The sequence below is a fragment of the Sus scrofa genome, chromosome 15, assembly GCF_054392235.1.
Source record: "Sus scrofa isolate SSC_HxYL_T2T_F1_AM1 chromosome 15, Sscrofa_HxYL_maternal_Yorkshire_Landrace_v2.0, whole genome shotgun sequence".
Lineage (NCBI taxonomy): Eukaryota > Metazoa > Chordata > Mammalia > Artiodactyla > Suidae > Sus > Sus scrofa.
In genome coordinates this window covers 90,349,286-90,373,279 of record NC_139397.1, presented here as the reverse complement: position 1 = coordinate 90,373,279, position 23,994 = coordinate 90,349,286, and the positions used below count along the sequence as shown (strand labels likewise).

At 38.3% G+C, this 23,994-nt stretch overlaps 2 protein-coding genes across 3 annotated transcripts; one reads left to right on the top strand and one right to left on the bottom strand.

Moving 5' to 3' along the window:
* METTL5 (methyltransferase 5, N6-adenosine) lies at positions 1-10,491 on the top strand. The gene is given in 7 exon segments (XM_084999432.1): positions 1-436; positions 3,037-3,151; positions 3,745-3,926; positions 5,003-5,085; positions 8,332-8,383; positions 9,979-10,085; positions 10,087-10,491. Coding segments are annotated over 7 exon segments (681 nt in total). The 5' UTR covers positions 1-327; the 3' UTR covers positions 10,120-10,491.
* Positions 8,848-19,724, bottom strand: SSB (small RNA binding exonuclease protection factor La). Of its 2 annotated transcripts, none has more exons than XM_001924998.7 (12): positions 19,633-19,724; positions 17,868-17,943; positions 15,377-15,480; positions 15,116-15,290; positions 14,157-14,264; positions 13,957-14,057; positions 12,672-12,743; positions 12,179-12,218; positions 11,662-11,802; positions 11,125-11,311; positions 10,894-11,019; positions 8,848-10,577 (listed from the first exon to the last, which is right to left on the bottom strand). In XM_001924998.7, exons 2-12 carry the CDS (start codon positions 17,931-17,933, stop codon positions 10,492-10,494), a joined length of 1,206 nt encoding a protein of 401 aa, XP_001925033.2. In that variant the 5' UTR covers positions 17,934-17,943; positions 19,633-19,724; the 3' UTR covers positions 8,848-10,491. The 2 variants fall into 2 exon arrangements, with proteins under 2 accessions (XP_001925033.2, XP_005671982.1); XM_005671925.4 differs by lacking the exon at positions 19,633-19,724 and adding an exon at positions 19,232-19,443.
* Positions 19,725-23,994: the final 4,270 nt, after the last annotated feature.

Here is a 23,994-nt window from a genome sequence, read left to right as displayed (position 1 = left end):
GCGTTGCTGCACTTCCGGCTGAGGCGAGCGCAACCTCTGGAAGTGTTGGGCCACCGCATGAGGAGCTCTCGCGTCTCTAAGGCAGTCAGTTATTCACTCCTGCCCGGTGTATCACCTGTATCCGTACGGGATACCCTGGAGCTGGCGCTGGGAAGAGAGCGGGAACCGCCTGGGCCTGGTGCACCTTTCGCGTCTTGCGTTCCCTGACTGGCTCTCATCCAGCTGCGCCGAAAGGGGCAAGGGATCAGAGTTGGGGAGAAGATCCAGGTGAAGTTTCTCTGCAGATCCAGCGCCGTTAAACCTTTCGAGCGCACAGTTTTTTTAAAAATGAAGAAATTAAGGCTTAAGGAACTAGAAAGTCGCCTGCAACAAGTGGATGGATTCGAAAAGCCCAAGCTACTTCTAGAACAGTATCCAACCAGGCCGCACATTGCAGGTAGGGCGGCTGATGTTCACGCCCTTGTTTCGCGGGTTAGTCCTGTCTGCTCATTTCGTAATGAAAATAGAACAGTTATTTGGATACCGGCAACGTCTAGAAAGACGTTGCTCTAAGATTACTTATTGCGTTAGAGAGGACTCGACACCGCGGCCAAAGACACGCACGTACAAGACACTATCGTTTTATTATCTGGTTTTCTGCATACCTCTTAACACTGTCAGACATCTTTTTAATGTATTTGTTAATCTAATTACACTTCGAACTCCTTGAGGGCGAAAATGTGCTGGTCTTGTTTACACAACTCCCAGTTAGAAGAGTTCCTTGAACTACTTGGGAGCTCAGTAAATTATTTGCTAAATAAGGATCAATTTCCTAGTGCAACACATTGCCAGCCCAAGGATTCCTTGCCCTAGAAATAAATACTACAGTTGGTAGCAGAAAGACTTGAGTTTTAACACATCCAGAATAGGTGCTATATAAAGATGAGGATGCATTTCAATTTTAACAAATGATCTGAAAATCAGCAGTATTGCTTGATGTGAGAGATTGATACTGGAAGTATAAAAATACAGAAAAAAACATTTGTATTTAATAAACATTACTGGAGTTCCCTTTGTGGAATAGCTTTGGCCTAACGGGATCATGGGATCATTGGTGGCTTTGGAGACAAAGGGATGTAGGTTGGATCCCTAGTGGGCACAGTGGGTTAAGGATATGGTGTTGTGGTGCAGCTGCTGGGTAGGTTGCAACTGGGGCTTGGATCTGATCCCTGGCTAGGGAACTCCACATGCCAGCAGGTGGCCAAAAACAGAAAAAAATAAATAAACATTACCAGAGTCATTGGAGGAGTCAGGTAGATTAATTTGTTGTGGATATCTGCAAGGAGAAATCCCTCCCCGCCCCCAAGAAAATGAAGGAAAAAATGTGTATACCTGCACTTAACTCCAATGTATAGTCTTTAATTCCAACCAAAAATTGGCACAAAATTGTGTCTGGGTTAAGACCAGTTATCTCACTTTAGATAATGATTTCCTTAATGTCTTCTGGCTGTAGGGTTTCATAGTAGAATCCTTATTTTTTTCCCCAAGTAACAATCAGTTGTTTGAAACCCCTGTGTGTCACATACACATGGTTGTGCTAATTCTTTGAAATACTAGCTTCAAAGTCACTAACACCTGCCGCAATCGCTAGAACAGCACAGACAGCCTGAGACATCCCTGTAATTGTGTTTTTAATAAAACCTCTGGATCCTGGGACATCAGTGATGCCCAGCAGCCCTTGGTGAATTCAGATATCCACAGGGAGATAGCAGTGGAGTATTCATGCTTAACCTACATCATATTCCACACCTTCATGTATTTGAAAGATCTTTCCCATCTCAGAAGCTTTTGCTCTGCTCCTCAATAGTTCTCTTCTCTGGTCTCATTGGTAGGATATATGTGTCTGTAGATCATGAATATACGTGTCTAAAGGCTGTACTGTGGATGTAGCTTTTTCCTTTCCCATTCTAGCTTGAACTTAATGGTACCTGTATTATGGTGACAAACTTACTGCAAAAAAAGTTCTGTTTTAATGTTAATGTTTGCTCACTATTATTAGTTCCCAGACTTAAAAGTTTCACAGATCAGTAAAATTTCACAATTTTAGAAACTGATAGAGTTGCCAAGTTTATATTTTGAGAAAGAAGGATTTTTTAATTTTTTATTTTGTTTTTGTCTTTTGTCTTTTTAGGGCCACACCCACAGCATATGGATGTTCCCCGGCTAGGGGTTGAACCGGACCTGTAGCTGCTGGCCTACACCACAGCCACACAGGATCTGGAGCCACATCTGCAACCTACACCACAGCTCACTGCAACGTTGGATCCTTAACTCAGTGAGTGGGACCAGGGATGGAACCTGTGTTCTCATGGATACTAGTTGGGTTTGTTAACTACTGAGCCACAAGGGGAACTCCAAGGATGTTTTTTTAAACCTATTTACTCTTACATCCTTTTATAAAAATATTTCAACATCAAAGAAAACTGATGTATGTGTGTATGGCAATGTTTTGAACAGGTTATAGAAATTGACTGTATTTTTCTCATTTAACCTTAAACTTCTGACATTCTTGGCATTGTCAGCAGAGACTAGTTTGGTGGAACCAGTGATATGTATTATCATCCTATTTATGAATCTCTTATTATATATCAAGTTACTATACTTTGTTATTTTTTAATAATCTAGAACACCATTTGGGAGAGGACTAAATAATGCAAGACTCGAATCCAACTAGGAACCATGAGGTTGTGGGTTTGATCTGTGGCCTTGCTCAGTGGGTTAAGGATCCAGCGTTGCTGTGAGCTGTGGTGTAGGTTGCAGACGTGGTCCGATCTGGTGTTGCTGTGGCTCTGGCATAGGCCAGCAGCAATAGCTCCAATTAGACCCCTAGCCTGGGAACCTCCATATGCTGAGGGTGCAGCCCTAAAACAAAGGACAAAAAGACAAAATAATAATAATAAATAATGCAAGACATTGTTTTATAAAGATTCATTTACACAGATTGGATTTTGGTCAACTTGCCTATTTATTCCTTAATATGTTTTTTTCATCTTTTAGCGTGTATGCTCTATACAATCCACAATACATATGATGACATTGAAAACAAAATGGTTGCAGATCTAGGATGTGGCTGTGGAGTGCTTAGCATCGGAACTGCAATGCTAGGAGCAGGGTATGTGTTCTAGTATACACTGTTTGGGTATGGGGTGGTTATGGGACTCTGCAGTATGAGATGAGAGGAGCAAGAATCTAATAGTACATTTTGGAGTTCCCGTTGTGGCTCAGTGGCTAACGAACCCAACTAGCATATATGAGGACTCAGGTTTGATTCCTGGCCTCGATCAGTGGGTTAAGGATCAGGCGCTGCCATGAGCTGTGGTGTAGGTTGCAGACGGGGCTCGGATCCTGAGTTAACTGTGGCTCTGGCGTAGGCCAGCGGCTATAGCTCCAATTCGACCCCTAGCTTGGGAACCTCCATATGCCCCGTGGGAAGACCCAAAAAAATAGCCAAAAGAAAAAAAATACAGTAGTATATTTTGAATGGACTGAACATCAAAACAAAGTTTAAAAAACAAACAGTAACAGCACCAGTTAAATGTTCTCTTTTATATAAAACTGAGTTTACAACTCCTGACTCATTGGGAAATCATGCTGTTGAAAAGCAATACTCACTGTCACTTGGCCAATTGGGTTAAAAGATAAATGGTTTTGTTGTATTTTGACTTGGGAGCTATAGTAGTCACTTTCTGTGTGTTGTATTTATAGGTTGTGTGTTGGATTTGACATAGATGAAGATGCGTTGGAAATATTTAATAGGAATGTAGAAGAGTTTGAGTTAACAAATGTTGACATGGTTCAGTGTGACGTGTGCTCATTATCTAACAAAATGTCCAAGTCATTTGATACAGTAATTATGAATCCTCCCTTTGGGACCAAAAATAATAAAGGTTAGTAACAAGAATCAGGTGTACTGGTGTCTTTGCAGAAAAACAAGTTTTAACAACCATTTTCACATTGATTTTTTGGGGTTAAGTGATTATATCACTGTTGGTTAAATAGACCAATCTCTTACCTTTATAGTTATTTCAATTTGTTTAATGCATGGCTAGGGTATTGAATGTTTCAATCTTTGTTTTCCATAAATTTGTGCTAAGTGAACAAATTTATTCACTTGTTATTTACACTTCATTTGCTTTCTAGAATGATTTACCTAACCCTTATGAATTATTATGAATCCTATAAAGGATTTTATACCTTTGGAACCTCTTTTTAATGCCTCAAAATTTGAAGGTTTCACTGTGTGTCCATCAGTAACAGCGACTTACTGTGGCTATTTTATGTATTTTGTGCTAAAGGAAGGTAGGAAGTCAATAAGGAGAGGAAAAGACATGCATAGTTTAAAAAGTCCTCCTTCGGAGTTCCCGTCGTGGCTTATCGGAAACAAATCTGACTGGCATCCATGAGGATGCAGGTTTGATCTCTGGCCTTCCTCAGTGGGCTAAGGATCTGGTGTTGCCCTGAGTTGTGGTGTAAGTCGAAGACAGGGCTCAGATCCCACATTGCTGTGGCTGTGGCTTAGGCTGACAGCTGTAGCTGTGGCTTAGGTCCGATTCGACCCCTAGCCTGAGAACCTCCATATACCTCGTGTGTGGTCCTAAAAAGACAAAAAATAAAATAAAAAAAAAAATAAAAATAAAAGCCCTCCCTCTACCTACCCCTGCTATTCTGATTACTGCTTTACTCGTTCCCTTCTGCCCTCTTAGAAAGTCATTAATTTGGAATATAGTATTAAAATTTTTACTTTAGCCTCATTTAAACAAGACAGTGTAATTCTGGTTTTATTCTATCAACCATAAAAGCTACTTGGATATCTTGATTATTTGTACTCTCTTGTTATAGAAAGGATTTGAAATGGCTATTTTGGAGTTTGAAAAAAATGTTTCCAAATACCTAGTATTCATTTAATCTTCTGTTCTGATAACAGGTATATAATGTAAATAAGAGTTTTTTTTCTACTTAACAGGGACAGATATAGCATTTCTGAAGACTGCCTTGGAAATGGCAAGAACAGCAGTATATTCTTTACACAAATCCTCAACAAGAGAAGTAAGTTCAAATCATGATATTCTATGTAATTTATTTTATTTTTTTTTTAGGCAAGTTCCCAGGGTAGAGGTCACCTTGGAGCTGTAGCTGCCAGTGTACACCACAGCCACAGCAGCCAGATCTGAACCATGTCTGCGACCTATACCACAGCTCAGGGCTACGTTGGGTCCTTTTTTCCTTTTGGTCTTTTTAGGGCTGAAGCATATCGAAGTTCCTAGGCTAGGGATTGAATCAGAGCTGCAGCTGCCAGCCACGCTACAGCCACACCAGATCTGGGCTGTGTCTGCAACCTATACCACAGCTCACAGCAATGCCGGATCTTTAACCCACTGAGCAAGGCCAGGGATTGAACCTGCGACCTCGTGGATACGAGTCAGGTTTATTACTGCTGAGCCACAATAGGAACTCCCTGGATTCTTAACCCACTGGGTGGGCAGGGAGCGAACCTACATCCTTATGGATACTAATTGGGTTCATTACCGCTGAGCCATCATGGGAACTCCTGTTACTATTTTAAATCATTCATGTATTAAAAGATTTTAAAGTAGTTTTGTAGGAAAAATATTTTATTTGCGTAAATACAGTGTACTGGAATTCAGTTGGAAACAATAAATTCTGAATATTTTTAAGGGTTGTTATATTACCATATAAAGTCACATAGCTAAAAAAAATGTATGTAAAGTCATACCACATTTTATTGTCCTTCATTTTACTGCACTGTGCAGATAATGCATTTTTTACAAATTGAAAATTTCTGGCAACTCTATCAGGCAAGTCTTTCAGGATTATTTTTTCCAACAGTAATTGCTCACTTCATGTCTTTGTGCCACATATTGGTAATTCTTGCAATATAACAAACTTATTATATTTGTTATGATTACCTGTGATCTTTTTTTTTGGCCACCCCACAGCAAATGGAGTTCCCAGGCCAGGGATCGAACCTGCAACCCAGCTCTACAGAGACACTGCCTATCCCGTTGCACTACAGCAGGAACTCCTGTGATCTTTGCTATTACTATTACAATTGTTTTGGTATTGTTTAGCAATAAAGTATTTTTAATTAAGATATGTACTTTTTTAAAGACATAAGGCTATTGCAAACTTATGCAAACAGAACTTTTATACATACTGGGAAACAAAAATTCAGGTGACTTATTTACTCTTGTGATATTCACATTATTGCAGAGATCTGGAACTGAACCTATAATATCTCCAAGGTATGCCTGTATACTGCCAACAATTAGTGGTACATATAGATAAGCAGCAGAACACATGACTTTACTGGTAAATAAATCCCCATTCAGTAAGTGAAAACAAACACCAATAATTATTGGTATCTAAAAAGCTTAAGTTTCCATTGTGGTTCAGCTGGTTAAGGACCTGACTAGTATCCATGAGGATGCAGGTTCAATACCTGGACTTACTCAGTGGGTTAAGGATCTGGCGTTGCCACAAGTTGAGGCATAGGTCACCGATGCAGCTCAGATCTGGCCTTTCTGTGGCTGTGGTGTAGGCCAGCGGCTGTGACTCTGATTTGACCCCTAGAGTGAAAACCTCCGTATGCCATGGTTGTGGCCCTAAAAAGATTAAATTTTTAAAAAAGGCTATGTTGAGGAGGTCCCCAAGACCATCCTCAGGTTTGACTCATAAGAAAGTCTTATAGGACTGAGTATACAATCACACTCATGACTGATTTATTACACCTAAAGGATACAGAGCAAAAATCAGCAAAGGGGGAAAGGTACATAGGTCAGAGTCCAAGAGAAACCAGGTGCAAGCTTCCAGAGTTCTCTCCCAGTGGAGTGATAGAGGATGCACTTAATTCATCCAGTTGACCCTGGCCTGGGAATTTCTGCATGCCATGGGCATAGCCAAAAAAAAAAAAAAGACTACAAGCACATATTGTATTTTCTTATAAAGGAAATGTTTGAACCTCAAATTTAGGGAGAAGTATTTTATCAATTAACTTACTATGAATACTACCAACATGAACAAAATGCTTATACCAAATATTATCTCTACCATGGTATTTCTAGAAAACTTGCATATGATTATGGACTTTTTTTTTCCATTTGTATTGTTAGTGTTGTATATTTACTTAATTGTATATTTATTTAATTCAGAAAGCAATTTTTATAACAAATTAGTAACCAAAAATTTTATGAAGTGGTTCAAAATGTTTAGACCTCGAAATAGCTAACATTTAGTGTTTGTTCTGTGGGCCACCACAGTTCAAAGCACTTTTCCCATTCTAAAACAATCTAATGAGAGATACCATTATCATCCTCATTTAACAGAGGAATAAACTGAAGCACAGAAAGAATGAGAAATTTGCTTATGGTTATATAGATAATACGTAACAAATCTTTAGTTCAAATACAGGTTGTCTGGCTCCAAAAACTGAACTACTGCCACTGAACTGCCCATGGACACAGATCTCTGCAGGATGGTTTCTATGATAGCTGTATATATGTCTATATTTTTTTTTTTCTGTCTTTTTAGGGCCACACTCGCAGCATATGGAAGTTCCCAGGCTAGGGGTTGAATGGGAGCTACAGCCGCAAGCCTACACCACAGCCATACCAGATCTGAGCCATGTCTGCGACCTACACTGCAGCTCACAGCAATGCCGGTTCCTTAACCCACTGAGTGAGGCCAGGGATCAAACCTGCAACCTCGTGGTTCCTAGTCAGGTTCATTTCCACTCTGCCACAGTGGGAACTCCATAGTTGTATTTATTGATGAAGCAATGCTCCAGAAACCATGAGTATATTTATTATGCACTTTAATGAAATTCTGAAGTAGCCTAATTAGATTTAATTATGTAATTTGTTCAGATTATTAAATGGCTTTTCTTATTTTCAAAATATCATCCAGTGAAATATTTTTGAGTTTAAATTCCAATGAAATTTTAAAAGCTTGAAAATTTAGTCAAGTATTAGTAAAAAGAAATTTTAAAAAATATTTAGGAATTCCCTTCATGGCTTGTAGGAAATGAATCTGACTAGTATCCACGAGGACACAGGTTGGATCCCTGGCCTGTGAGGAGGTCGAGGATCCTGCGTTCCATGAGTTGTGGTGTGGTCACAGATGTGGCTCTGATCCCACATTGCCATGGCTGTGGCTTAGGCCAGCAGCTGTAGCTCCAATTGGACCCTAGCCTGGGAACCTCCAAATGCCTTTAGTGCAGCCCTAAAAAGACTACTTTTAAAGATCAACTGACATTAACATGTTATTTATGTTCAGCATATTCAAAAGAAAGCTGCAGAGTGGAAAATCAAGATAGATATTATTGCAGGTAAGAGGATTTTTAAGTTTCTCACAAAACATGTATTATCTCAACCCTAATTATCTTAAGAAGGCAAACATGCATTAGCCTAACCAGAATTTTTATACAGGTGCTAAGAAAAGATATTGTAGAACACGTATTTTAATGTCACAGAATGTGTGTGGTTGGAAATGGAGTTTGCCTGAGGTTGTCCCAATTCATACATTTTACTGAAAACTCTTGATGGTACTCAAGTATTTGTTCCCCCCAGGTGTAGACAGAACCCTGTAGAGCATCACTGTGACTTAAGCTTGGGCTTAGTTTGTCAGGCCTTAGTTTGAAATTCATTCCTGGAAAATACCATTAGATTATGCCTAGATTACCTTTCTATTTCAATTTTCTAATTGTCCCTGGAGTCAAATAACATGGAGCTTTTTTGTTTTTAGTTGGGGTGGGGATGGGGGAATAGAGTATAATCATCCACACTATGTAAATCATGTTTGATATATTTTTATTAGTAAATTGAGTAATATTCATAAACATCAACAGGGGAAAAGCATATTAACTAGAAGCTAACTACAATCCAAGTTAATTCTGGAAAGCCTGAAATAAGAGTACAATAAGGGGGAAATTCTTTTACACAGTAATAAACTGACTAGATTAGCACTCTAGTGTTAACCACATAACTAGATCATAATAGTAATATAATGTGTAAAAGTCTGTCTTCGTATTATTCAGTATTGTCATTCCATACCTAGTTTAAGGTATAATATGCAACATGGAGACCTTAGAACAGTTCCAGTAGTAGTAGAGTAAGCCAGAGCTTTGCTACTCCAAGCATGGTCCTCAAGTGTGGACCATCAGCATTGATATCCCTTGGGAGCTTGTCAGACTTGTAGAATTTCAGGCTTCACGTAGACCTACTGAATAATCTGCATTTCAACAGGATTTGATTTGAATGCACATTAAAATTTGAGAGATGTGATTTACACAGAATCTATTCCAAAATATGAAGCACAGGTATGTAGACTGCTATCCCTCTAAAATTGATCAGTACTAAGTTTGGAGAACCTGCATTATACTTTAGAAGAAAAGAATATGAAAAGTGGGTTTTTGGAGTTCCCTGGTTGCCCAGAGGGTTAAGGATCCAGCACAAGTTGTCACTGCTATGGTTCAGGTTATTGCTGTGGCATGGGTTTGATCTCTGGCCCAGGAACTTCACATGCTAAGGGTGCAGCCAAAAAAACAAAACAAAACAAAACAAACCCCAAAACAAAACCAAAAACGACCACTACCACAACACGAAGAAAAGTGGGTTTTCATTTGAGCACTTGGTAGGAAAACAGCTAATTATTACTAAAATCGAGACCAAAAAATTTTTGAAATAAGCATGGTTATGAAATTGGTAGCTTCAAATTTAGAAAATTAAAAATAGGAGGGTACTAACATGTTTTCATAGGATACACTTTATCTACTTCTTTTCTCAAATTTTGGTTAAAGTGACTGGTCTAAAATGTTTATTTTATCAGCATTTAGGATTCCCTACTTAAAATTTTCTTTTTAAGTCAAGGGTGGTAAATGTTTGGAAATACAGTTTTTATCCTTGGGTGGCTTTTGTTTTATAGAGCTGCGATATGACCTGCCAGCATCATACACGTTTCATAAAAAAAAATCAGTAAGTCTCTTGATTCTGGTTTGTCTACATTCAGTACTGAAAAACTTTGCAATAAGTAATTATTTCTAACATTATCAAGTTGCTTGAGTAAATACAGAAAGCCAGCCTGGAAGATAGAATACTTTTTCAAATGCTTTGGGAACGAAAATAAAAAATCAACTGTTTATTTTTATGCAGTATACATTTTATTACTTTGTACTAATACATTCTCATATTACAAAGGCAATTTAGTGGAAGAATGTTCCTTTTGATTTGAATCATCTGAAAAAACACAAACGGAACTACACATTTAAAAAAAATACTCATTTGCATAACAAAAAGACAAGTTAAACAACAACCAAAAAAATCTTTCTTACAGGTGGACATTGAAGTGGACCTAATTCGGTTTTCTTTCTTAAAGCCTTCAGACAAAAGCAGCTTAAAATCTAATTAAAATGAATAAAAAAAATTTTTGTTTACTAAACTAATGGTATCTGGCCCGTTTTGCTCTCTTCCGTTGTTTTGGTGCCATACGGTCGTCTCTTTCTTCTCTTGCTCTTTTTATTCGTCCTATATGATAATTAATTTTCATTAAGTTCACTGTAAGCATTAATTACTCCACTTTAATATTGAGCATAACTATCAAAAATAATTGTTTCAAGAGATTAGCACAACTTTCCTACACCAATGAATAAAGGCTTTTCCTTTACTATAGACCTGCTCTCTAAACTTACCTTCCAAGTATCTTTGTTTTCCATACTTAAAACAGCATAACCAGGGTCAGTCACAAATCAGATCATCACTTACACAGAAGTTGTAAAACCACATTGCTATTCTCTCCCACAAATGATTTCTCCAAGTACCCAAAGACTTTGTAAAAACTTACCAAATGGAGCACGTCTGTCTTCAAAATGATCAAATCTAGGTTTCCTGCCCTGAAACTGTGCTCTTCCTCTGATAGCCATGCCAGCTCTACCTCCTCCCCTTCCTCCTCTTCCTCTAAATCTGCGACCTGTAGAGACACAATTAAGAAATTACTAATGTTTTTTAAATCTCTTGTCAATGTCTTTTAACACTGATTAAAAATTTAAACTGTCAAAAAATCAGAAATAATGACCTCTTGTCTTCCATTTGTTTAGGGATTCTTGCTGATCTTGTATTATTTTTCTCAGTGCTCTTCTTTCCATATCTCCCCTTAGTACTTCCCAGACCACTCTTTTGTTCCTTATTTGTAGGTTACCATGATGTGCGTCTCTTGCTCTAGCCAGTACTTCCTTAGCTCTTTCTTTAAATAGAATTGTTCCCTACACCAAAGACAGAAAACAAAAACCACACCCTGAAGTTAAATCCCAGTTAATTCTCTCACACAAAATAATTTTTCCTACCCTGCAAATCTTATTTGCCACCATCAATTTCACTGAACATCAGGAAGTTACTACAAAACCTACAGTCACTAATTCCAGCAGTTATTCACAGCACAATTAAAAAAATCAGACACTACACCCAGTTATAGCAAATAATAAAACAGTAATCAAGTAGAACTATTTTCATAAACACACAAAAAAATTGCTTTCTTCTACTAACGTCATCTTCTGAAAGGTAAGTTTCTATGGATTTTTAAACTGATTACTAAAAAGCTCATGAATATCCAAACCTCTTTGGCTCCTCTGACAAAGTCTATCCACTTTATTTCACCATGCCTTGCGAAAAGGTTGTGAAAATCTTCTCTAGATGTTTGATCATCTAAGTTCCCACAGAACTTCAGCAAGCAGCCAATCTTTCCTTCTAGCGCTCTCTATAAAAATATACAAGGCAGTAAGTCTTTCAAAAGAAACCACAAACCAGAATTGACATACAACATTCTATATATACATATATATGGAATAAACTATACCACTATATATATACATAAGGAGTAAGCCAGAAACTAAAATACTATTTTAAAGTATTTTAAGTAGTTCGTGCATTTTCTTTTATTATCCTTTGTTCTATAGTGGCTTCTGATTTTAACTTACTTAATTTCAGCAGGTAGTAACTTTAAGCAATATGTGCCCATTCAGTGTAATGACAACGGTAGACTTGCTTACATAATTTCTTTAAAAAGTCCTCAAGCTTTTTATTCTCATAACTTTGAACTGCAGATTTCTTAGATATCAATAATATATACTTACCATTTCAGGATGCTCTGCTAACTTTAGTTTTTCTTGCTGTCTACAAATAAAAAATATTATTAGAATATTTCCATTTACTTTACATAGAAAAAAGTTAAACCCTGGAGCTTCCCCTTGTGGCATAGTGGGTTAAGAATTTTGCACTATCACTTGAGGTGGTATGGGTTCCATCCCTGGCCAGGAACTTACACATGCCGAAGGTGTGGCCAAAATAAATAAATAAATAAACTGATAAACCTTATTCATGATGACTAAACTACTTAATAACCAAAGCCAGCCCTCAAGTTTTCTGACTGTCTGATGCTAGAGTGCAACACAATGTCACTCCCAGATTATCTAGGCAGCTTAAGGCCTCAATATGTCACTAGTAAAAGAAAGGCTTATTACTGCTCATTTCAGAGCTCACCATCAGCTTCACTTCCCAGAACTAGTAACTTTACCTTTGTCAAAGCTTTAAGGAATTAAGATGTTATGATCAGCTCAATGTACTTACTGTTTAGCTCGTAATTTAGCTTCTATTTTATGTTTCTTTCTTTCCTCATTTTTTTTGGCAAAGTACTCTTCCCTGAAGGATATGAAATACAAGAATGTGTTAAGCAGTAAGATCCTACTGTATAGCCCATCAATCTTTTGGGATAGAACATGATGAAAGATAACATGAGAAAAACAATGTATATATATGTATGACTAGGTCGCTCTGCTGTACAGCAGAAGCTGGCACATTACAAATCAACTATAATTTTAAAAAAACACAAAGTACAGAGGCTAAGTTCATGAGAACAAAGATAAGACCGCAAATTATTTTGAATGATTTAAGACATGGCATAGGAATTAATGTACATTTTCTATCAACATACTTATAAATTTAAAATGAAAGAAGTTTTTACTTTTTAAAAATTAAAAAAATAAAATAAAAATTATAGCTTACCAATAAATAATACACATGCCATAAAATTCACCCTTTTAAAATGTATAAAACAAGATTTTAGTATATTCGGAATTGTGCAACCATATCTTCTAATAAATTTCAGAACATTTTCAATGACCACAAAAAGAAACCCTATATCCATTAAGAACTCACACTGATTTTCATTTTTTATGTATATAAAAAAAGTAAAACAGAAGTTATGCAATTACTTTGTCCCATAGTTTAGTGTTAATTTCACAAAATGAGAAAATTCTAAAATCCCTGAGACCCAGGAATAAGAGGAATCATGAAAACCTCAAGTTAAAAAATCCTTTTGAGAATTTAACACTGACAGTATGATTTATCATTGTGCACCTCTTAAGTCCATCAGGTTTACTATGTACCATTTAGAAGACTGTGCAATGCAAAAAGTAGGGAATTATGTCCTTGATGTCCTAAATATGATCCAAATCTGTATTAAATAATCCTTTATACTATATAAAAATATAGGCACATATATACGTGTGTGTACATATAGAGACAGAGCGATACTCTAAAAATTATACACCAATTTATTTTCTAATCACACTAAAAGCTCAGATTTTAGCATGAAGCCAAATTGTAAGTTTAGATGCAAAATAAGTACCTTTATTAATTGCTAGCAATGAAAACTTACTAACAAATATTTCCTTATAGTCTCAAAGGACTATTAGTTTCCACAGAGAAACTTCAAGCATTTCTCAAAGGATGCCAAAGGACACTAAAAATACTGGTCCTATCGTAGGGAATACTATTCTATACTCTTTACCCCAGTGTGTCAATTCCAGATAACTAAGTGGCCCCAAAAAAATATCAGTGCAAAAAGACTTACTTGAAAAGTATTAGCAGGTCTGTGTCTTTATACTTTTGGCCAGGGGTCTTGACAAACTTCTTAGCAGATTCAATGCTATCAAATACAGCAAATATTGATCCCTATTAAAAGGGGAAGTAAAAGTTGTTTTGTTTTTTTTTTTAAGTTACATCCCATGTATTTTTCAACTAGAAAAAGTCTGTAACATCATACAACCATACCTTAAATGTTTTGTGCAATGTTCTTCTCATCTGAATATTGAGTATTTCACCTTTATCTTCTAACCAGTCTTTTATGTCATCAAGGGTTGCATCAGTTGGGAAGCCTTTCTATGAAAAGTAGGAAAAAATATACAAATGGTATCTCAAGTAAATAACTGTCAGAAATTCTGATTTGTCTTGAAATGAAGCCAGGATACATATATATTTTTCTGTCTCTTAAATGTTTAATAGCTGTGATTAGAGCCATTGTTGTCCAGTGGAATAGAAGTGACTCATTTATCTGGGATTCACTTCAAAATAATCCAGTTAGGGCAAGGATAAAATAAGATTATCTCATGTTAATAACTTGAGGTTAGATAGTGGTACATTATATATTCAACCTACTTTCATATGCCCGAAATTATCCAGAATAAAAAAAATCTACTTAAAAATTAATGTGCTAAAGAAATTAGCTATCAATTTTTGCTGGTAATAAATAAACAGTTGAATATGCACTGGGTCCTTAAAATGTACCAGATTTTGTCCAATGCTATATGGATTTTTTAATTCTTTTTGTCGTTGTCTTTTTAAGGCTACAATCCCGGCTAGGGATCAAACTGGAACAGTAGCTGCCAGCCTACACCATAACCACACCAACGCCAAATCTGAGCTGCATCTGTGACCTACATCACAGCTCAATGAGCAAGGCCAGGGATCAAACCTGCATCCTCATGGATATTAGTTGAGTTGTTACCACTGAGCCACCATGGGAACTCCTTTCATTTAATTCTCAGAACAATTCTATAAGGTAAAAAATAGTATCCCCACTCATGAGATGATATGAGGCTTAGGTTAAGAATACTGCCCAAGCACACACAGTAAATGCTGAAGCTGTTAATTCCTAAGCCCTTATTCTTATCCACTCTATGTCTTTTCTAAATAAATTTATTTATACTTAAATGTGTTAAAGGTCCACTTACAACATAAACAGATCTGTTTTTAAGATCATTTTTATACTCATCAGTCACTTCAGGGAGGGGTTTGCTTGGAGATCTTCTAATTTTAGTTTTATCTTCACTTATTTCCATGAGTTCTGCCTTTGATTTGCTCAAAGCTTCTATTATTACATTAAAGTCTGTTGTTAGACGGTTTAACCTGAAAAAAAAAAAATTACAAAGGCATTGTAAGACACAGAATTGCTGTTAACTGAAAATCTAATGATTTGTAAAAAAGACTTTTACCTATTAAACTTTATCATTATCTCCAAAGGTACCCAGCCTTCGTCCAGTTTGATCTGTTCCTTTAAAAATTTGTCCCGTGGCAAATTGAAGTCACCAAAATAATACTGTAAGATAATTACAACATATTTCAGAGCACTGTATAATATTGACTCCTATCCTGGGGTTTTTAAAATTACCATTATATCACCATTCTAGTCTCTAAAAATACATGTCAAAACTTAACAGGCAATAAACATTTTCACTTAAATACACTATAATAAAACATTTATAATATAAATTAAAGGGATTAAAATTTTAAAACCATAATTGAAATAATATTAACAGATATATCAAGAGATTAGTCTTAAAACAAAAACATACTTAAGGATTTATTATATGAAAAGCTTATTTCAAAATCAGTGTGAAAAGAAAAGATTGTTAAATTTAAAAAACTGGAACAAACTAATTGCTCTTTTTTAATTAGAAAAATTCAAAAGTTGAAGAACAGAGGCATTCCTTTTCAGTGTAAAAGCAAGGGAAAAAAGTATACATCAAAGACCCAAGTGTGAGTACTTGGAATGCCAGAAGTAGCAAAAAAAAAAAAAAAAGGTAAAAGACAAACAGAAGTTTAATACTTCTTATAAATCAAGGAAGAAGGAAGAAAACCTGAAAACCCTACTAGTAAAATGGATAAAGAGCACTTTTTAAAAATTACTAAAAAGGAAAATGTACTGTAAACATTGGAAATATCCTACATATTAAATAGGGAATGAGGAGGTCCCACTGTGCGGCACCAGGACCAGTAGCCATCTTGCTGGGACTAGGGTTTGATCCACGGCCTGGCACAGTGGGTTAAAGATCCAGTGTTGCCACAGCTTTGGCTCAGGTCTGATCCCTGGGCCAAGAACTCCATATACCAAGGGGCTGCCATTCATCAGGCTTTGTGAATAGCACTCAAGAGTGACATTTGAAAGATGGCAGGTTGTGGAAGATATATTATTAACTTTTTGGTTTTTGTGGGGTTTTTTTTCCTTCTCAGCCACACCCAAGGCACATGGAAGTTCCTAGGCCAGGGACTAAAGCTGTAACCTACAGCACAGGTGCAGCAACCCACTAGGCCAGGCTGGTGGAGGTAACAGAACCCGAGCCTCCACAGAGACAAGCTCTAGCTCATTAACCCACTGTGCTACAGTGAGAACTCCAATTTTTTTGTATTATTCTAAATATTAAACACAGAATAATTTGTGACTTCTCTTCAAAATTATAAAGAAATTAGTTTTATAAAAAAAATGTAACACACAAAATTTAAAATAACAGAGAACTGCAACTTAAAAAAAAAAAAAAAAAAAAAAGTGAAAGAGTGCCTGTTGTGGAACCTGACTAGTATCCATGAGGATGCGCGTTCAATCCCAGGCCTCACTCAGTGGGTTAAGGATCCGGTGTCGCCATGAGCTGTGGTATAGGTCACAGATGAGGCTTGGATCTGGCGTGGCTGTGGCATAGGCCAATGGCTGAGCTCCAATTCAACCCCTAGCTCGGGAACTTCCGTGTGCCACATGTGTGGCCAAACAAAAAAAAAAAGTGAGTTCCCATTGTGGCACAGTGGGTTAGTAATCTCACTGAGCATCTTGGGTCACTGAAGAGGAGGTGTAGGTTCATTCCCTGGCCTGACAAAGGATCCCAGGCTAAAGGATCCATCCATATATCGTGGGTATGGCCATTAAATAACAATTTTTTTAATTAAAAAAAATTATGCAGAGTTCTCTTGTGGCATAGCAGGTTAAGGATCTGGCGTTGTCACTGCAGCAGCTTTGACTGCTGTTGTGACAAAGGTTCCATCCCTGGCCTTGCAACTTCCACATGCAGCAGAAATAAAAAAAGTTATGAGAGTTGCAAAAAAAAGCTACCAAGTAACATAATCTGAATTTTCTCAGTAATAAATTAAGGGATAATTTCCCACACAGCCATTACTGATACCGTAAAGCATCAACTTAAATAAAACATCTAAATTCAAAAAAATGCCAAGAGAACTTTAAAGAGATAATTCTGTTAAAAAAGTTAAACAGCTGAAAGGAACTAACTGGGCAGAAAATACTACTAGGACCTTCAAGAATAAAATGCTATTTAACAGGGAAGATATTTTACAAAGAATTTTTACATTATGTGCTAGGCACTATTTCAAGTGTCTTACATTTTACCAATTAACATAATTCTCACAGCCACCTTATGAGGGTACTACTACTATTATTCCCACTTTAGAGACTAGAAAATTAAAGCACAAAAAAGTAACACTAGTCTGTAGCATTATCCTTTGAAAGGTTTTTGTCTTTGGGTTTCAGAAAATGACTCCATCTATACAAAAATGTATACTACTGTATGTTTTCTAACTCCAATAATAAACGACTCACCAAATGATCACTATACTGAAATTAAAAGCTCTGTTTTTGTTTTGAGGCCCTAAATTTCCTTTCAAAGAGCCTGTTTTTGCAGTGTAATACCACAACAATCATACCTCAATTTGATGACAGATTTTGGCCTCCAGAGCAGCCAGTTTTTCATTATCACCATTTTCAGCCATTGTGGCGGATCTGTAAAATTTCCCATATTGGCATAAGGAGGTTATTTTTCACATAAAACTCAAGACCATTTTTTAAGTTTTAAAATTATTAGTATCCCAACATTTTCCTAAAAATCACTATTTTTTCATTTCAAAGGTTCAATTTTTCTACTCAATCCTCAAATTCCAACCAAAGAAACTTTGATGGAAAACGGAAAAGCTATGGATAATCTACACCCTTTTCAGTAAATCACTGTTCCAGCTTCTTCCTACAACACAGTGAGTGGTTAATCCTCATTTAGATGATCTAGAAAGCTTTGGGGGGGAAAAACTCCATTCAACCACTTACCAACCATTACTAGATTTAAACAGATCACCATCTGTCAGTATATTACCATGGATCTCAGCCTAGTTTGGTGTGGGTCGAATTTCTTTTGAAATTAGTCACAGCTGACTTACCAAAAACTTATGAACAAGATTATACATCAAAACTTTAAGATAAAAAGAATTCAAACATCACAGTCACGATTAGATTAAATGGTGATTTGAGAGCCTGGGGACACTAATACAACATTAAACTAGGAGTATGCCTATTAATTTTCTAATATATTGGTTAATCTTACAGCCAGTTTCCTGTTTCACATCCCCGACAATAACACTGCAGGAAAAAAAAAATCCCGGACAATACCAACTGTGAAGTTGGTTTGCTAGGAATAACAAAGTCTTCTGACTTCAAATTACTTGCTTCTAGTGCTCTACCAAACCATCGAAATACAATGTTCAATAGTGTATTTATAAGGATTCATCAAGGATATCTGCCATTGATCAACTCTAACGATGAACTGTGACTGGTACACTTCTTGGAAGCATCATTTTATATACTATAATTGCTATGCAACAACCTGGATGCACAATGGAAAATCTCATATGGTGCAACATTTCTTTACAAAATATGATCAATCTTATGAACTGGTTTGTCGACCACAATTTCTAAGCTATTACCGTGATGTAGGGCCCCCTACAAAGAAAAGGGTGAGATAAAAGAACTATTTAGTCCTCGTAAGACTTCTTGGGCCTACCCAATTTTGGAACTTCGTTTCATGAGATACCTTCCCAGAATGTACAACTAAAAGTGTAACATTTACCCACACTTTCCAATTTCCCCCCGAAGCCTTTTTGTGAGTCAATGAGAACCATAAAAATCCAAGAGGGACGCCAGGGGAACGCCTGCGGCCCCTATTCCTCGGCCTCCAGTCTGTATCACATGATCCAAAAAACCCGTCGGCGTTTAACCCACGCCAACCTTCCCACAAACTTACACAGTCGAACATCTGCTTTCGGCGACACAGGAAAGCGGTGGAGGTACGAAACCTTAAAGATGCAGTGGGGGAGGCGGGCAGCCCGCGTCCAAAGAACGCGCGAGCGCCGCGTCCCAAAGCAACCATTGGATCGCCTGGGCCCCACTCAAGTGCGGGAAACCTCCCCCTGCTCCTACGAGGAACGAACCTCGCGATGGCCTGCGCACCTCCCCCCGCCGCCCCGCCACCAGCTCAGCGCGCCGCCTCCGGCTGCGGCCCACGCGGCGCTCGCCCCGAACGCGAAGAAGGCGAGGGGCGGACGCACCCAGCGTGAGGCAGCAAGGAAAGGGAACGCGCCGTCGCGCGCCACGCAAAGCAGACCCTTTTGTACCTTCATCTCTTAGCTACCGGGAGTTGCTCACCTTTAAGTTCCCGGTCCCACACAGCCGCGCCACAGGGTCACTAACAGCGACAGCAACGTCCGGACTTCCCAACGCCGCCAAATGCCCGACGCGCGTAAAGAAGATGGGGGCCGTCCCGGCAGCCCTTGCGGCCAGAGTGGGCGGGGCTTCGGGCGTGCCGGAGCCGGTTCCGCGCTCTGAGCATGCGCCTGGGCCGCGGGCCCGAGGCCACAGGAGTCCCACCCACCGTTCGAGGAGATTGGGTTAGGAAGTCCCGCCGGATATTGAAGGGTGTTAGGATAAATGTTTCTTTTTACGTATTTCTGGATGGCATTTGTATTTCCAGCCCTTCATTAGGCTCTCTGTTTTCTAAAATGTTTGTTTTTTTCCCCTAGAAGCTATCCTTTTAAAAATTATTTAAATTTTCAGTGATTTTTCTCCCTTAAAAAAAAAAAGACAAATTTTTTAAAAAAGGAAAGACGGAGTTTTAGAGTTGAGATAACAATAGAGAGTTCAAGAGCTGGAATTCTGAAATCACACTGCCTGTATTCAAATAAAGGCTCTTCAGTTTACAGACTGTGACCTTGGGCACTTTACTCAACTTCTCTATCCCTCACATGTAAAATGGAGCAAATAATAAATATCACGTATCTCATACAGTTGTGAGCATTAAATGTGATAAAGTATATATACCTTGCCAGGAACTGTGCCTGACATATAGTAAGAGAAGCAGCATATATTAATTTAAAACAAACAGGAGTTCCCGTTGTGGCTCAATGGTTTAAGAACCCGACAAGTATCCATGAGGATGTGGATTAGAGGATCTGGTGTTCCCCGAAGCTGGAGTGTAGGTCGCACACCCGATTGACCCAGCGTTACTGTGGTTGTGACTGATTGGACCCCTAGCCTGGGAACTTCCATATGCAGCAGGTGTGGCCTTAAAAAGGGGGGGCGGGGGGACAAAACTTGTCATTTTAGTAGTTCCCATCATGGCTCAGTGGAAATGATTCTGACTAGTATCCATGAGGATGCAGATTCCATCCTGGCCTCGCTCAGTGAAGTTAAGGATGCAGTGTTGAGGAGAACTGTGGTGTAGGTCACAGATGTGCTTCTATATGGCATTGCTGTGGCTGTGGCATAGGCCAGTGGCTACAGCTCCCATTCGACCCCTAGCCTGGGAACCTCCATATGCTGCGAGTGTGGCCCTAAAGACAAAAAAAAAAAAAAAAAAAAAAGTCATTTTAGATGACCAAAATGCTATCTAGTTCGGAAATCTGTTGCCTCTACTAAAGACTTTTCCTATTAGTACATTTTTTGCACAATAATTTTAGTTTAAATGTTCCTTTTTGTTGGAGTTCCCTCTGTGGCACAACAGGATGAATGTGCCATCCTCCTCCTCCTCCCCTCTCCCTCCATCCATGCGCAGGGATGACGGTTCCCTCCCAGGAGGGCAGTGGGTTAAGGATCCTGTGTTGCTGCAACTGTTGTGTAGGTCACAATTCTAGCTTGGATTGGATCCCTGGCAGGGAACTCCATATGTCCCAGGGACTGCCACAAAAAAAAAAAAAAAAAAAAAAAGAGAGAGTTCCCTCAGGCTGGAGCATGTTAAGGATCCCAGGTTGTGATTGCAGAGCTGTGGCATGAGTTTGTGAGTTCGATCACTGGCCGGAGAACTTCCACGTGCCCTGAGCGTTGGTGGCAGCAGCATCATCATCATCATGGTCACTTAAAGGAGTTTTTTCTTTCTTTTTTTTTTTTTTTCAGGGCAACACTGGATCATTAAAGGAGTTTTTTCTTGTAGTAAGGCAATCTTTTATTTTCCCCCAAGTTTTCTTGAAAATTTGAAATGATATTGGTGAAATAGCCTGTTAAATGATCTCAAAGGTTTTTGGCAGTCCCAAAACAGATCAAATGATTTTATTTGTAAAACAATGCAGTAATAGATTCAGTCCAGATAGTGTATCAAGCCAATGAGAAAACTATTTCTCTCTGTCTCTGTTTTTTTTTTTTTTTTTTTTTTTGTCCTTTTTAGGGCCACACTCACAGCATATGGAGGTTCCCAGGCTAGGGGTCTAATCAGAGCTACAGCTGCTGGCCACGGCCACAGCCACAGCAACGCAGGATCCGAGCCTCGTCTGCAACCTACATCACAGCTCACGGCAACACCAGATCGTTAATCCACTGAGCAAGGCTAGGGATCGAACTCGCAACCTCATGGTTCCTAGTCGGATTTGTTTCCACTGAGCCACGACAGGAACTCTGAGAAAACCATTAATGGAGTTATGCTCAGCTAGTTTAAATCCAAATTAATGGTGTTCTCTTTTATCCACTTAACAAATATTTATCTACCTCCTACCTGGTGCCAGGACAAAATAAAAACTTAATTCACTTTTTGATCAAGTCAGTCAGAATATAGGTATTTAACAGAACAAATAATACAAATGTCGGGGTACTACCACGATTCCACTGGACAAACCATTTACTACCTGCCTACTAATGTCCTGGTATGGAGCTTGGCAGTGGGAATAAAAAAAAGACCCAGACTCTGCCTGGAGATGGTGGCACTCAGACAAATGTTACTGCTCATTTATAGCCCCACACTTGGTAGAACTGCAGATATAGTCTGCCAGGGACAACACTTACTGCAGAACATTTATTGTTTCCATCTGATCTCCAGTCCTTTACTCTCCCTTTCTTCTTTTCTCCTTTCTCCCTCTCTCTTTCTTCTACCAGCCAACTCCATGCAGCTACCACATGGATTCCTGGCTGCATACAAAAAGGAAGTTTCATTTTTTTCAGATGAAGCACCAAGAAGATGCTCTCTCATGCAGATATCCATCTCTCTCATAACACAACTTTGTAGGATAATGTACTAAAAGACTATCTCTGGCTGTAGATTTTTTTTTTCTTTTTTGGACAACCTGTGGAGTTCCCAGACCAGGCATCAGAGCTGAGCCTCAGCTGTGGCAACTGTGCAGCTGAGGATCAAACCTGGGTCCCCAGCGCTGCAGAGATGCCACTGATCCCATTGTATCACAGTGGGAGCTCCTTTGGTTGTAGATTTAATACAATCATTTTAGAGAGCAATTTGGCAATATCTGCCAAAGTTTATGATATGCAGAGCTGATGGCCCCAAAATCTACTCCTAAAAATATATTCTAGGGAAATTTTTATGTCTGTGAATAAGAAGACATGTGCAAAAATATTCATAGCAGCATGGTATATAAATGCAGAGAATTGGAAATCCACTAAATGTCTATCAAAAAAGAAAGAGTAACTACACTGTGATGTAATTAAACAATAAACTATATAGTAATGAAAACAAGCCAAAACTACATGCACTGACATTGTTGAAATTCAAAAACATGATGCTGAGTTAAAAAAAAGGATTTGGGAGAGTTCCCATTATGGCTCAGCTGTAATGAGCCCAACTAGTATACATGAGGATGCAGGTTTGGTCCCTGGCCTCGCTCAGTGGGTTAGGGATTCAGCTGTGTTGTAGGTTGCAGATGTGGCTTGGATCTGGCCTTGCTGGGGCTGTGGCATAGGCTGGCAGCTGCAGCTCCAGTTGGACTCCTGGCCCCAGGAACTTCCACATGCTGCAGGAGTGGCTGTAAAAAGAAAAAAAAAATACTTTGCCCAAAATACAATATTGTGACACACAAAGGGAAAAGAAGGAGTCTTTGGGCTTCTGGGAAAGTAAGCACATAAAATGATGTTCCACCTTATAAGTCATCAAGGAAATGCAAATTAATGGTACCATGAGATGCCACCACACCATCACTAGAATGGGCAAAGTTAAAAAGAATGATAGTATGTTGTCCAGAATGTTTAGCAGATACATTGCTGGTGCAAGTGAAAAATAACATGACCACTTTAGGAAGCTCTTTAGCCATTCATATAAAAGCTCATGATATGCCTACCCCATGACTCAGTAATTTCACTCTTAGCTATCCACATCACAGAAATGAGTGTGTACATCTATCCAAAGACAGGCACAAGAGTGTTCAGTGATTATTCATTAGAGCCAAATGTCCATCGACAGAAGGATGGATAAATCAATTATGGTGTATTCATATAACACATACTTATTCACTACATGATTCCAGTTTAGAACTGGCAAAGCTAATCTATGCTTGTTAATTTTAAGAAGGGTATTCACTGGAAGAGGGAAGTTTCTGGAGAGCTGAAAATGTACTCCATCTCAATCTGGGTGGTGGTTACAAGGTAGTGTTCATTTGTGAAACTTCATTGGGCCATGCACTTGAAATTCAGCACTTCACAGTTTGTATGTTATAATTCAATTTTTTTTTAAGTCTTTTTAAAAGTTTCCGTCCTTCTTGCTGTCATGCCTATCCAAGTGCTTTGTCCATTTCCAAAACA

Coding starts and splice junctions, on each gene's coding strand:
- SSB (XM_001924998.7), bottom strand. CDS start 17,933: ATGGCTGAAAATGGTGATAATGAAAAACTGGCTGCTCTGGAGGCCAAA. Junction 14,265..15,115: donor AAAACAGATCTGTTTATGTT/GTAAGTGGACCT, acceptor TACTTTTCATAG/AAAGGCTTCCCAACTGATGC. Junction 11,020..11,124: donor AAACAAATGGAAGACAAGAG/GTCATTATTTCT, acceptor GTGTCTCTACAG/GTCGCAGATTTAGAGGAAGA.